The 15,992-nt window shown below is 41.5% G+C and overlaps 1 protein-coding gene across 1 annotated transcript in view; it reads right to left on the reverse strand.

The window, feature by feature from the left end:
• LOC111529566 (microtubule-actin cross-linking factor 1) overlaps positions 1–15,992 on the reverse strand; it is a 283,418-nt gene that overhangs the window by 219,346 nt on the left and 48,080 nt on the right. Inside the window, exon 5 of the mRNA XM_026455708.1 lies at positions 14,882–14,974. Within this exon, the coding sequence (XP_026311493.1) occupies positions 14,882–14,974 (93 nt within the window). The remainder of the gene's footprint in view (positions 1–14,881; positions 14,975–15,992) is intronic.

Consider the following 15,992-nt stretch of genomic DNA (forward strand, 5'->3'; position numbering starts at 1 on the left):
CTCCCTGAAGACAGTTCCTTCAGAGACTAGTGAGAGTTGTGGCCTCTTGGCCTTAAGGACTTTCATTCTGAAGGAATGTCACCCTTATCTTGAGAAGTTACTTATCAGTCATATAGGATGGTGAGTCTGTGGTCCCTGTATCACACGATGGACACAAAACCTGGAAATATGCCAGGTGTCTGAGCTGAGACTTGGTCACTTAGTTTTTCAGCCTTGGCTATATGTAAGTAGTATAACTGTGTCTGCAGTGAAAAGGTAGAAGGAATAGATGCAGAGGTTGGCTACCCAGAAAATGCCGCATGCCAATTTGAATCATACTGAACAGCAAAGGAATCATACTGCTGCCAATATGGTCACACTACAGATCATGGTCCAAAGGTTTCTCTTACCAATCTTTTCTTTAAGACTCCTCAGAGACTCATGCAGAACATTCCCTTGCCAGTGTGGAGATCCAGCCCCAAAGGTGCCATTGCTATCTACGGTCTATTATCTAGGATTGATTTTACTAGGAGTTCACTTTACATGCCAAATTTCTGAAAATCTCACACTCAGTTACAAGCATGTGTCCTAAAATATTATGATGACTACACAATTCCAATTTTAATGCCAATTGTACAACAATCAGTTCCACAGTTGATTTTACCCCCAACTACTCTATCTGTTCCAACATTTACAAGATAAAAGTTTACTCTGACATTCTTTTTTATCTGATGAAACCCAAATACTCATTGATATGGTTTCAATCTGTGTCCCTACCAAATCTCATGTTGAATTGTAATCCCTAATATTGGGAGTGGGGCCTGGTGGGAGATGACTGGATCATGAATCATGAAAGTGGATTTCTCATGAATGGTTTAGCACCATCCCCTTAGTGCTGTTCTCATGAGGGTGGGTGGGTTTTCATGAGATTTGGTCATCTAAAAGTGTGTGGCACATCCCATCCACAACCTCGTGTTCCTGCTCTAGCCAAGTGACATGCCTACTGCACCTTTGCTTTCCACCAAGATTGCAAGTTTCCTGAGGCCTCTTCAGAAGCTGAGCAGATGCCAGCATCATGCTTTCTGTACAGCCTGCAGAACCGTATACCAATTAAACCTCTTTACTTTTGTAAATTACCCAGCCTTAGGTTATTTCTTTATAGCAATGCGAGAATAACTTAATACATTCATGTACCCCATATCCCAGTAGTTTCACTGCCGTCCTTCCTACCATAACACAACTATCATATTCCCCCCCACACATATCCATTTTTATATGAGGCCCAAGAAACCTCTTGCCCATCCATAAAATAGACATTTTTCAATGGCCATTTTTTCTTCAAGATGTTGGGAGTCTCCAAACTCTAATAACAGAGGGCATTAAGATGGGCTGTCTGTGGGGAAAATTTATCCCCAAAGAGGAAATTTTAGGCACAGATTAGCTTAGAATTTGTATCTATCCTCAGCCTCATGCTGCTAGTGATAAGCAGGGCACCAGTAGGTGGACCATACCCCTACTCTGCAAACATCAGGGCCTCTGTACAGTATCAGTGGCCCACATCTAGGCAAGGAAAGTGCCCTACCTCATTTTATACCTTTTGCCCTTTGAGGTCCTAATGTTTTTATTTCTTCTGCTGCAGAGGCCAACACGCCAGTAAAAGTTCTTTAGCCATTGGTGAATTATAACTTTGATCACCTACACAATCACACGCCTACATGCCAGATGCTGTGCTACCCACGGTCTTGCTGAGTCCTTATCTCAGTGTTCAGATCTCTGAATTCTCACTTGCTCCTTGACCTTTAAAACATTCACAGCAACTGCCATTACCACTACCACCAGCAGCACCATCCATGCAATATATTCCTCAAAACAAAATCACATTAAAGCCCTAAATACGTCCAATCACACACAAAAAAACTTTTCTAGCCTTAAACCTTCAAATTGCCCTAACCTCCCTCTCTCTCTCGACTAATCCCCAGATAACTCTGTCCCTCTCCTCTAATCCTGGAATCAGGAACCAAAGAAGGATGAGCCCTCTCCACCTATACAAATACTGAATGAGGGTTGCCGTCAGAAATTTCCCCACGGGGACGAGATTGCATCAGCTCTAGTAAGAACATCACTCTCCTGTGGGGAAGAGCAAATACACTGACAATAGCTGCCTGACCCCTTCCACATTCATTCCAGAGATTTATTCCAGAGATTCAGGTAGGCCCTTCCCCATCATCCCTTGTGCTACACTACAACTTCTCGTAGCAGGGAAGCTGGTAAACGGACCTGCCTGAGAGTAAGTACTATCTAGCATTGCACCTTAAGAGACAATCCCACCAGACAGCTCGAGAAATTATGCCGCTTGGCTACCCAGAATCAGGGATTCCCCAGAGACAAGTCTTGGACTCAAGTATCAAGGGGCAGACCTGAAATAGATTCTGCTTGCTGAGCTCTAGCAGACACTAACTCACATGGGGGTGAGTTTGAGAGGCACCAACATCCTCACTGCTCACTACACTCAGCTTTAATATGTTTGAGGGCCAAGATTCCAAACAGCAGTTTGATTCTCTCTTGAACATGCCCACCTACCTCTTCCAGACCCCATGATGGGGTGTGGCTTGCCTCCAGAGAAAGAGTGCCATCCTCTTCTGAGAAGGAAGTAGAGCTCTTTTCAGGTTCTGTATCTTTAGGCTGGATCCCGTGTATGTGCGGCCCATCACTGCCATAGCCAGAGGAGGAGGGCAAAATGCTCACAGTCATGCCACTGATAGACAAATCACTCTGAGAAGTAGGCAGTCTGGAATCCTGGAGGGGCACTAGACCCACATGGGAAGGCTCCGTGCGTCTTTGGCCTCCAGGCTTGTCCAGTAGTGATGAAGAAACGGAACATTCTGCAATCCAGGAACCTGTCTGAGGGGCACCTGAAACACTCTTGGTTCCTTCCTCCACACTCCAGCCCTCTGAAAATTGTTCTTGATTTCCTGTATCAGTGGGGTAGTCTGTCCGAAGCAAAGCACAGCTCCGAAACCCAAGCTGAATATTTCCTTTCTCCACTGCAGTCTCTCCTTGCAAAGGCAGCAGCACAGCCCTGCTGCTGCAGGATGCTGTCCTAGGAAATTCCACCAGTTGGCTCACTGACTTCTCACAGTTCCTTTCTGCTGGGTTATCAAGCAGGTGAGCAATGACAGTCATCCCTTCTTCCAGGGAATCCCAGACCCCTCCAGCAACTGATGACTCATTCTCTAACAAAAGGTGGGCAGTCTGGACCTCCCCTTGGAATCTCTCCTTTACCTGTACTATCATCCCCTGATCGACTACCTGTGAATTGGGGGCTGAGTCCCCAGGCAGCAAAGTATCTGGGGGAGTATGCTCTACCCTTCCCACTCCGTCTTCCTTTTGGAGACTCACTGTTAACTTCGTTAGGGTTTCAGTCTCTTCAATGACTTCAGTTCCTTCCGAGGTTTCTTCCTGGTGAGATGCCTCTGGAGTAGGGATTTTCTTCCCTCTCCACCTCCTTTTGAACCGAACCCTTTTCTTAGGAGATATGGGAGCCTTCTCAGGAATAGCTATTGACTCTTTCGGCTCCTTAAAACAGCCCAGTGAATTTCCCATTTCCTTCCTCTCCTAATCTCAGCAAAAACGCAGCTAAGCCAGTCCTGGGATCCCACAGAAATCCCAACCTTGGCTTCATCGGATTCCATGTACATTTAAAAACATGCACTATGCCGGCAATCCCTCCAATTCTTTCTCCCTCCCTCCCCGCCTCTCTCTGTCTCTTCCAGCCGCTGCCGATTCAGACAGCCATCTTACAGGCTCAGAGCTGCAACAAGACAAATTCAAAGCATCTCACTGCAGTTCAGAAATCACTTGACCTAAAAGCAGACAGAAACCGGATTGGCTGCAGCTTCCTCTCTCCGAATATGAGGTAATTGGAGCACTGCCCTCAGTAACACAAACAGAAAGCAAAAAGGAGCTAGAAACCAGGGGAGGAGAAACTAGGCAGGGCCAGGAGGAGGAGGAGGGAAAATGTAAGAGTAAATTGAAAAGCGAGGGAAAAAGAAGAGAGGCCGTGGCAGAAGGTAACGTGGAGGAAGGAAGAGGAGAATAGTATCAAAGAGGGAAAAAGCAAACCAGCTTGGCTGGTACTAACCAGCAAGGGAAGGGAAGGGCCAGGCCAAGAAGAACCAAGGCTGGTGAAGCTGCAATTATGGCTCCCGAACTACAAAATGAAATAGATTTGAAGTGTTGCACCAAGATGCCCAAAAGAAAATATCAAGCAGATATACATGTTCTGAATTTTTTCAGGTCAGAAAACAATAAAATTGTTTTCATCAAATTATAACCTGAAGAAACCAGAGACTTCTTCTTACAGTTAAGAAAAGGAACACAGACTTTAAAGATCTAGCCTTCTGGAGCATTTATTTCCCTCCTTTTTCCTATAAAAGAAAAGAAAGATCTGTTAAGTCTGCCAGCCAATGACACAGACAGGAAAAATCTGGAAGTTGGTTTTGAGTATAGTATATGAGTGCTTGGTAAAAAGAATACCACTTCTAAATACAACAGACGAACAGGGTCTCTGATGAACAATATTTGACATAAATGTTCAATAGTAATTATTGATGCTGCCACTGGTAATATCTAACATATTTTTTGCACATGCTGTGTGCCAAGCACTGTGCAAAGTTATTTACACGGACTTTCTCATTTAATTCTTACAGTCACTATATGAGGTCAAAACTATTATTTTATATTTTATGGGTAAAGAAACTGAGGTTTGGCCAGGCACAGTGGCTCACGCCTATAATCCTAGCACTCTAGAAGGCCAAGGCAGGCGGACTGCCTGAGCTTAGGAGTTTAAGACCAGCCTGGGCAACATGGTGAAACCCCGTCTCTACTAAAATACAAAAAATTAGCTGGGCACAGGGGCGTGTGCCCTTAGTCCCAGCTATTCAGGAGGCTGAGGCATGAGAATTGCTTGAATCGGGAGGTGGAGGTTGCAGTGAGCCAAGATCATATATCACTGCACTCCAGCCTGGCCAACAGAGCAAGACTGTCTCCAAAAGAGAAAAAAGAGACTAAGGTTTAAGAAAGTTGATTAATAGCCCAAGGTTACACAGCTAGTAAGTGACAAAGCCAGAATATGAACTTCTGTTAACTTTAAGACTTGATTTCAACCCCAACTACTCTCTTCTAACTACTGCAGGAGTGGAAATCTGTACTTAGTTGCCAGTTGTGTAAAATAAGAAGTTCCCCTACTGTTCTGAATTGGTAATTAGACTGCATTGACCAAGAGCTCAATCAAAGAGATAACACTTGTTGCCATTTGGGAGTAAGAGAAGAAGCTGCTAAAAAGAGGCTCAGGTGGTTTTTACTACCATTGCAGCAGGGCAGGAAGTCTGAATTTCAGATTGTAAAAGTTGGATTCAAAAATCACCTTATGGTATCAGTGAACACTCCTCCACCCCAATTTTTTTTATCATAGTGTCTGCTATATGGGAAAAGACTACAATCCAAAGGGCTGTGAATGGAGAATAAAATTATATATGTGTTTCTTTCCTATTGCAGTTATTTATTCTACACCAAAAGGATCCAGGCCACACAGCAGAAAGCAGCAGCCTGCCTGGTTCCACGCAAGCCATAAAGACTTACACTAGCATAGCCTTAACTATCTTTCCTGGAGACCTAAAAAAAAAAAAAAAGGAAGAGACCACAAAAGGAAAGCAACAAGAAGCCCTAAAGCAACAGCTTTTACACAATCCCTTCTAAGACCCTTTTTTTTGTTGTTGTTGTTTTTTTTTTTTTTTTGAGATGGAGTCTGGCTCTTTCGCCCAGCGTGGAGTGCAGTGGCCGGATCTCAGCTCACTGCAAGCTCCGCCTTCCGAGTTTACGCCATTCTCCTGCCTCAGCCTCCCGAGTAGCTGGGACTACAGGCGCCCACCACCACGCCCGGCTAGTTTTTTGTATTTTTTTTAGTAGAGACAGGGTTTCACTGGGTTAGTCAGGATGGTCTCGATCTCCTGATCTCGTGATCTCCTGACCTCGTGATCCGCCCGTCTTGGCCTCCCAAAGTTCTGGGATTACAGGCTTGAGCCACCGCGCCCGGCCAAGACCCTCTTGATGTCCCATCTGCCTCACAACTGCAGTAGGTGTTCCTCCCCTAAGCCTTATCCTTAAGGCTGACTGCAAAACTGCAGCACCACCTTATGGCCATCACAAACTATAGCAAGAAATAAGGGAAGACAGCATGGGAAAGAAACTCAGACTACTGTAAATCATTTAATTAACAAAGAATCTTACATTACAATATGAAGTTCTCTAGGCAGGTACCAGGCCTTCACTCCTCCAGTGAAGAAACCTGGAACTATGGAAACTTTAAGCTGCACTTGAATTTTATGAAAGACATATAAGCAAACCAAAATCCCGAAACTGATCAACTTAGGGGCAAGAGAGATAGCTGCTTAATATGACTACTACTACTGTAGAGTTTCTCTGAGAATTTATTTCTGTGAGTCTTTTTTTTTTTTTTTTTAATTTCTGCATATGTCAGACCAATCAGACCTTCATTTCCTTCCGCTCCAGAGAAAAACTGATCTAGGAAAGGAGCAGAGATTTCAGTAAGGTGCATCTAGGTTCAACTTCCCAGCTCATAAGCTAAGTAACTTAACTAGTTTATTAGATGGTTCAGTTTCCTTAGTTGTAAAATGTGCATACTACAACCTACTTAATGGGATTGTAGACAAAGTTAATGAGATAATGTCCATAAAGTACTTGGCTCAGTGCTTGACCCACAGCAAATTTCTTTTCTTCCCATTTATTACTGGAGCTAAAAGTTGTAAGACATCCCCAGCCCCCAGGGGGATCCTAAGATATAGACGGTCCCTGACTTAAAATGGTCCAACTTATTTTTCGACTTTCCAATGGTGAGAGAAATCCCATATGCATTCAGTAGAAACTGTACTTCAAGTACTCATAGAACCATTCTGTTTTTCACTTTCAGTACAGCATTCAATAAATTACATGAGCTAGTCAACACTTTACTATCAAACAAGCTTTGTGTTACATTATTTTGGCCAAATGCTCAATGGTAAGCTAATATAAGTGTTCACAGTACGTTTAAGATAGGCTAAACTATAGTTTTCAGTACGTGTATTAGATATATTTTCAACTAAGTTAACTCTGATTGCAAGAACTTTCCCCAAGACCTTTTCTCTTCTAACCTAGTCTCTTAACACAAGACCCGCTGCCTTCTAGGGAAGCACACTTTGAGGCCTATATATTCTTTATGCCTTCTCCTTTGGCATTTTCTAGATAACTCTTTACTGCCCACAGGTCTCCCACAGAGACAGCCAGAGTGAAAGACTCCAAAGCAAAATAACTCATTCATTCATTCATTCATTCATTCATTCCACAAACACAAGAGGTGCCTCAACTATATGCCAACCAAGTGCCATGAAGTGCACAAAAATGTAAACCTCAAGTCTAGCCAGCTAAGACCTCCCTGTTTTTTGAAAATTTCAAAATGCCAGGCATACACTAGTACTTAACAAACATTTGAGGGTTGGAAAACTAGTTTTGTCAGATTCTGACTACAAAGAATTTATAGTATCTTTTAGACGAACTATAAATCTTAACACATACCTTAAAACAAGCTTGGACAAAGCCAAAAGACGAGAAATCATATCTGGGTGTGTAACCCAAAAAAGTCAGTTGGTCTCTGTGTTTCAGTTTCCTTATCTGAGAAATGGGCATAAGAAAACAGGCATTACAGCCTATTTATCTGGTCTACCTACTCCAAAGCTTTGAGAAGATCAAATTCATGAAATAATCCATTCACTTAATAAACATTTACTGACTGCCTATTCTATGCCAGGCAAAGAAAAGAACAAAAGAGACAAAAATCCCTGCCATTGTTAAGCTTACATACTAACGTGGGCATCCAGGCAGCAAATGAACAAGTAAACATGTAATATGTCAAATAGTAGTAAATGTTACCCAATACAATGCTGTAAGTCATACAGTACCTTTGAGAGCAATTCGGCAAAATTTACGCAAATTGAAGGAAAGTATGTAACCCAGCAATTTCAGTAAAGTTATCAATCCCAAAACCCTCTCTGCTATATGCACAAGGATGCATATGCACAGATGTTCGCTGTGGCAATGAATGTTTTATTCACACAATTAAATAATATATTACAAACAATAGATGCGTTACACAGCTACAGGGGTCACCACTTACGTTATATTAAATTAGTTAAAATGAACAAATCAGACTGGGCACGGGGGCTCACGCCTGTAATCACAGCACTTTGGGAGGCCAAGGCAGGTGGATCACCTGACGTCAGGAGTTTCAGACCAGCCTGGCCAAAATGGCAAAACCCTGTCTCTACTAAGAATACAAAAATTAGCTGGGTGTGGTGGCACATGCCTGTAATCCCAGCTACTCAGGAGGCTAAGGCAGGAGAATCACCTGAACCCGGGAGGCAGATGTTGCAGTGAGCTGAGATCACGCCACTGCACTCCAGCCTGGACAACAAGAGAAAAATTTCGTCTTAAGGAAAAAAAAAAGAACAAATCAGGTCTCCCTTTATTAATACAGATAAACTTCAAAAATAAAGTTTAAGAAAAAAGGGGAAGGCCAGGCACAGTGGCTCACACCTGTAATCCCAGCACTTTGGGAGGCCAACGCAGGTGGATCACGAGGTCAGAAGATCGAGATCCTGGCTAACACGGTGAAACCCCATCTCTACTGAAAATATACAAAATTGGCCAGGCAAGTGGCGGGCGCCTATAGTCCCAGCTACTTGGGAGACTGAGGCAGGAGAATGGCATGAACCCGGGAGGCGGAGCTTGCAGTGAGCTGAGATCACACCACTGCACTCCAGCCTGGGTGACAGAGTGAGACTCCATCTCAAAAAAAAAAAAAGAAAAAAGGGGAAAAAAGGATATACCAAAGATATTATGTGTGTCAAATATAAAGACATACAAGCAACAGTACATATTGTTTATGAATACCTCATCTGCTGTAAATGTACAAAAGCATGTATGGGAATGATACACATCAACTTCAGGATAATATTTACCTGGGGAGCAGAGAGGGCAAGAAAGTTGAATGTATCTGAGATGTTTTATTGCTTTAAAGAAGAGAGAAAAAAAACCCTGAAGCAAATACAACAAAATTAACACCTGTTAAATTCTGAAGGCAACTACACACATAAGGATCTGTTATATACTCTTCCGAGTATTTGAGATTTTCAAAACTAAAAACTCAAATTAAAATTAAAAAGAACCTCTACCATTTAGCACATTAAAAAAAAATGTGTTAAAGCATTTTAGAAACCATAAACCTCTGCATTAAGTTATCGATATTACCAGCCTCATCAGCAGTCGCAAATCTTTAATCTGGATCCAGCCTCTCCCTTCTCCTTCAACTGAATATTCCCTGAGGTGAAAACTACCACCCATGTCTACATGTACATCATTATTCTACTTCATTAACACCAATAACAGAGACAGACCATAATAACAATGTTGCTGATTCCCTAACATGTAGCAGTTCTACTATTAATTTCCATTTGGCTTTACATAGCACACGTTCTTGGTGAGAACAGCCAATAGATGTTCAGTAACAAAAGACTAGAAAACTACAATGACAGACAAACTAGCAAGAGACATACCATGCCAAATCTGATGCAAGACAAGGCTGGGGGTGTGGGGTGGGGGCACTCCACATGATCCTTCATCAGTCAATCAAAAGTTTTACAAGCAGAGACCCTCTCCCCACACACCGGAACACTTAGCTAATATAGGCAAAAACCAAGCCCTCAGGACGGCAAAGAAAAGGAATTCATAGTTAAAACTGAGAAAATATTCTGGGAGCAGTGTTCCCACCTACAAGAAGATAAATAAATAGGCATTTGGCTGTGCTGAAATAACAGAGAAAAGCAGGTAGCCAATATGCATGCAGAAGACAGATTAGGCCAAAGCTGCTATTACCTTTCTGTAAAATTGGTAACAGGAAAAAGAACAGTGGACTCTGTCAAAAGCCCTGGAAATTATAAAGTCAATTAATAATTACAATAAGTTGTTACTGGTAACTGCTGCCCACTGTTGAGTTCATACTGTGTCCCATCATCCTAACCCATACCTCTCTCATTCTCTAAACCTCTGTCAAGTTATTTTAAGGTATGTCTGTTCCCACTCTCCTAAAAAATAAAAGTTCAACTAGATAGTCCATATATAGTTCAATTTTGTATCTTCTGTAGTAGACTTTTTTTTTTTTTTTTTTTTTTTTTTTGAGGTGGAGTCTCGTGTAGCCCAGGCTGGAGTATAGTGGCACAATCTCGACTCACTGCAGCCTCCACCTCCCGGGTTCAAGTGATTCTCATGCTTTGCAGCCTCCTGAGTAGGTGGGACTACAGGCGTGTACCACCATACCTGGCTAATTTTTGTATTTTTAGTAGAGATGGGGTTTCACCATGTTGGCCAGGCTGATCTTGAACTCCTGACCTTAAGTGATCTGCCCACCTAGGCCTCCCGAAGTGCTGGTATTACAGGTGTGAGCCACTGCACTTAGCCATGCATCTTCTGTAGACTCTACCTAAGACCTTGCTCATAACCGATTCCCAGTCAATGTTTGTGGAATTCAATTAAATAATACATTTTCCTGCAAACTAAAACCACAAAGAGATACAATTTCACACTCACTGTGATGGCTATAATCTACAACAGACAATAAATACTGGTGAGGATGTGAAGACACAGGAAACCACATATATTGCTGGTAGGAATGTAAAATGATACACCATTTTGGAAGACAATTTGGCAGTTTCTTTAAAAGTTAAACATGCTTACTGTACAATCAAGAAATCCCATTCCTAGGTATATACATGTATACACAAGAGAAATGAAAACATAAACCCACATAGATTGGTATGGTATGAATACATATCAACTTTATTTATAATAGTGAAAAAGTGAAAACCACTCAAATGTTTATCAACTGACTTAATATTTAAACAAAATACATGACATATCCATACAACAGAGTATTTAGCAATAAAAAAGAATGAAGTACTGATATGTGCCACAACATGGATGAACCAAAAAATATTATGCTAAGTGAAAAAAGCCAGATACAAAAGACCATCTATCATAGGATTCCATTTATATGAAATGTCCAGAATAGGTGAATCTATTAAGATAGAAAATAAGTTAGTGGCTGCCTGAGGCTGGTGATGAAAATGGGCAATAACTGTAAATGAACAAGAAGGATCTTATTTGGATGATGAAAATGTCCCTAAACTAGATTATGGTGATGGTTGTACAACTCATAAAAATCATTAAATTACACAAGGAAAATAAGCTGATTTGATGGTATATAAGTTACACCTCAGTAAAGTTGTTTTTAATGAGAGCGTTTTCCTAAAATAAATAAACAATAGAAACTATAACCAAAAAGGTGTTTTAAAACATTTAGCTAACTACTGAGAAAGGGAAGATACAGAATGGACGGAGCAGAGATGGAAGCTAGACTTCTCTGAACACAATTTGTATTTAACTTTTTAAAATTTCCCTTTGGAACAATATAAATGATCTACATAATGTAAGGTAAAATTGAAAGGAAAAAAGCAACCCCCCAGAACTAAAAGCAAATAAAAACAAATGAACCCTAATTGTGTATTGAATTTGTGGCTTAACAACAACAGAGAGAAATTATTTCAAGTGACTTTAAAATATAGTAATTTGTGGCTGGGCCCAGTGGCTCATGCCTATAATTCCAGCACTTTAGGAGGCTGAGGCAGGAGGATGACTTGAGCCCAGGAATTCAAGATTAGCCTGGGCAATATAGTGAGACCCCCATCTACTTTTTCAAAATAATAAATAAAATAAAATATAATTATTTGCACATCCTTAGAAAATATACACTAAGGACAAAAAGAACTGCAATGCAATAATAAAATTCTAAGTAATCATACTGCTAACAATAACATTCACATTGTTACTTGGATTCAAATATATTACAAGTAATACATATGACTTTACAGATCTCTGTGTGTGTAGGAAAAGAGTAGGTAACAACATTACTGTTAAGATCAAGATTTTCAGTATAAGAAAAAAAAAGATAGAAATATAAAGTCAAATAAGTTAAATAAAACCCTGCAATCCTAAATTTGAATTTGAAATATCAGCACAAATTCATGGGTTTTTTTTGTTTGTTTGTTTGCTTGGTTTCTTGTTGTTGTTATTTAGAGATAATACAAGTATTGCCTAGCTCTGTCCATAGAAAAAGCCTAGAAATAATGGGCAATCGGCCGGGCGTGGTGGCTCACGCCTGTAATCCAAGCACTTTGAGAAGCTGAGGCAGGTGGATCACCTGAGGTCAGGAGTTTGAGACCAGCCTGGCCAACATGGTAAAACCCCATCTCTACTAATAATAAAAAAATTAGCTGAGCGTGGTGGCACACGCTTGTAATCCCAGCTACTTGGGAGGCTGAGGCAGGAGAATCGCTTGAACCTGGGAGGCAGAGGTTTCGGTAAGCCAAGATGGCATCATTGCACTCCAGCCTGGGCAACAAGAGCGAAACTCTGCCTCAAAAAAAAAAAAAAAAAGGAAAGAAAGAAAGAAATAATGCGCAACCTAGGAGCATTCAGACTATGGTCAATAAATAGAGAACCAGTTCCTAGGAGAAATTAAGAATTTCAGGCTTGGGATAGAAAATATAAAAAAAGAGTCTGGAACACCTCATCACACAAGAAATAAAGGAAATTATCAAAGACCACTGTGGTCATGCCAAAGGACTCAGAGTCAACGTGAAAGCCTCTTTCCAGCCAAAGATGGAGCTATTTGATTTTATTAAGAAGAAGAATAACTGTATTTGATTAGAACAACATTAAGTCTGTTTAAAAATCCATGAGTCACAGTGATATTTAAAAAACTGATGGTGAACAAAGAAACTATTATTGGTCACCTTTGGAGAATCTTAGGGAACCAATTAATTATTCTGAAAACTAGTAAATAGAAAGAAATAAAATTTTTAAATGTTTCAAGGAAATGTTTTTTCTGGCCGGGCGCGGTGGCTCATGCCTGTAATTCCAGCACTTTGGGAGGCTGAGGCGGGTGGATCACCTGAGGTCGGGAGTTTAAGACCAGCCTGACCAACATGGAGAAACCCCATCTCTACTAAAAATACAAAATTAGCCAGGTGTAGTGGCACATGCCTGTAATCCCAGCTACTTGGAAGACTGAGGCAGGAGAATCACTTGAACCCAGGAAGCAGAGGTTGCAGTGAATGGAGACTGTGCCATTGCACTCCAGCCTGGGCAACAAGAGCAAAACAAAATGTTTTTTCTATTTAAACATTTGTTATGGCCTGGTTCAGTGGCTCACGCCTGTAATCCTAGCACTTTGGGAGACCGAGGCAGGTGGATCACCTGAGGTCAGGAGTTCGAGACCAGCCTGGCCAACATGGTGAAACTCCATCTCTACTAAAAACGCATAAATTAGCTGGGCGTGTTGGCAGGTGCCTATAATCCCAGCTACTTGGGAGGCTGTGGCAGGAGAATCGCTTGAACCTGGGAGGTGGAGGTTGCAGTGAGCCAAGAACACATCATTGTACTCCAGCCTGGGCAAGAAGAGTGAAACTCCCTCCAAAAAAAAAAAAATTAATTTAGTTGTAGTAGTTGGGGTGAATAGAGACAGTGAATAAATTCTCCTTACCTCACATCTATGAGACTAACATTGGGCACTCACAGTGAGGGCAGATTTGTGGCCAAAAAACAAACAAATTTCTCTAAAAGCTCCTCTGTTCAGAAGAGTTCCAAAGGGATAACTGTAGTCCTCCATGAAAGCTCAACAAAGTTTCCCATTGTGCCAAGGCACACCTGCCAAGTTCATGTTCCTGGTTATCCCCATGCCCAAAGCTTGCCTGAGGATACTCTGTGGTTCCACAAAAATACATGTTACCACCACACAATCCTAGCCCTATCCATGCTGGTGACTGCCAGCATTGGTTCCAAACTAGAGCCTCAAGAAACAAGCTAAGCACTCAGCTTTTTCTCTCAGGAATTCAGGGACACCTGTTGTTCTATCTTTAACCAGCAGGTAGCGCCAACTCCCCAGCTAGGATGTCACCTTGGCCTCATCCCTGGAGTCAGACCCTGCCTTCTCTTCCCACTAGCTGAGGAAATGCTCCCTCTAATCCATCAGCCTCATGTGCAGCAACTGGGTATCAGAGAGCTATCTGAGAAATAGCTTTGTTTGGTTGACCTAAAAGGGATGTAAAAGAACAGCCTTTTTATAAAAATAGGGCTGTACTTTTCCAAGAGTAATTCAGATCTAAAAAGGATTTGCCTTCTTAGGAAGAGGAAGGCCATGTGACCATGTGAACATTCAAGATGCTCTTGGGTGTGATGGCCGCTGCAAGGTTGTGCTTGCCAGCACATATACAAACCCAGATACTAAAGTATTATAATTAACGAGGCTTGTTTAAAGGTTATAAGAGATGAGGAAAAGTCTACATTAGAGCAGGATTATGAACCTTCACTCCACCCTTCTAAAGCATCAACACCAACAGCTTTTCTCAACCCTCATATTCTGAGTCCTTTAAGAGCCTCATTTTGATTCAGCTGAGCAAACAGACCTCTAATAATCAGACTGCTGAGGACAGGGACAAACCACAAATGGGTAAAAAAAATCCCTCCATTTCATTAAGCAAATAATTAGGAAGTTCTGGGTTTACGATACAACAGCTTGTCTCCAGACCAATCTTAATTTTCCTTTCCAACTCCCATCCACCTTTGTTCACTGCCATATAGAGAGAAGGAAGGCTCAACGCTGTCTGTGCAAGGCAGTGCAACTTTCTAGACCATGTCCAAATCAAGCAGCAGGAATCCCAAACTTCACATACCCTACCTGGAAATGCAAAATAATGGTCCAGATCAGACCTAGGGTCAACTTGGGGTTGCCATCTGTGATGTCATCATTGCGAATATTCACTAGTTTCACCTGAAAAAGAAACAAAAGCAAGACTCAGAGAGGACTTTTTGTTTTGACTAAATTTTTGCATCATTTCATTATTAATTTATAGTTAAACTGATTTCTTTTTTGGTGTACAGTTCTATGAGTTTCAACACATGTATAGATTCATGCAACTACCACCACAAAACACTTTCATCACCCAAAAAAGATCCCTTGTGCTGGTCCCCTCCTTGTAGTTAAACCCAACTCTCACCCCTAATTCCTGACAACCACTGATATGATCATGATCCCTTGTTTTGCTTTTTCCAGAGTGCAGCATGCAACATTTTGAAACAGACTTTTTATTTCTCTCAGCATAATGCCCTTGAGATCCCTATCCAAGTTGTTGCATGAATCAACAGTTTGCTCCTTTTGATCGCTGAGTAGTATTCCATTATAGAGATATGCTACTCTTTGTTCACCCATTCATCCATTGAAGGGTATGTGAACTATTTCTAGTTTTTGGCAATTATGAATATTCATGTGCAGGTTTTTGTGTGAGCATAGTAATTTCTTTAGGGTATATTCCTAGGAGCGGGATTGCTGGGTTACATGATATATAATTAGCTTTATAAGAAGTCATCAGAGTGGCTATGCCATTTTGCATTCTCACCAGAAAAGCAATCTCACAAGCACAAGGTATTGTGGGTCACTTTTTTATTGCCATCAGGTCCAAGATTTCTCTTTCTTTTTTGCCTTTTTTTTTTTTAAGGTTCTGAGAGAGAAAGATAGAAAAGAGAGATGCCTCTCTTCTCTCACCAGTCTTTGGCCTGCTCTCACCTCCATTTGTCACAGATATCCATACTGCCATGCCTCCCGCAGCACCTGCTTTACTCCTAAAATCTCATCCCCGCAACACAATGTGCCCTGACACACCCTCTCCCCAGGCTGACTTACTGCCCCAGTGTGCTGGGAACTGAAGGAATTTCCTGGGATGTGGAACTTTAAAACTTTAAAACTGGGGGTGTCCTGGGCGAACCACCCTACTTCTATTTCACCTCTGTTA

Source organism: Piliocolobus tephrosceles, chromosome 1, assembly GCF_002776525.5.
Source record: "Piliocolobus tephrosceles isolate RC106 chromosome 1, ASM277652v3, whole genome shotgun sequence".
In the NCBI taxonomy this organism is placed as follows: Eukaryota; Metazoa; Chordata; class Mammalia; order Primates; family Cercopithecidae; genus Piliocolobus; species Piliocolobus tephrosceles.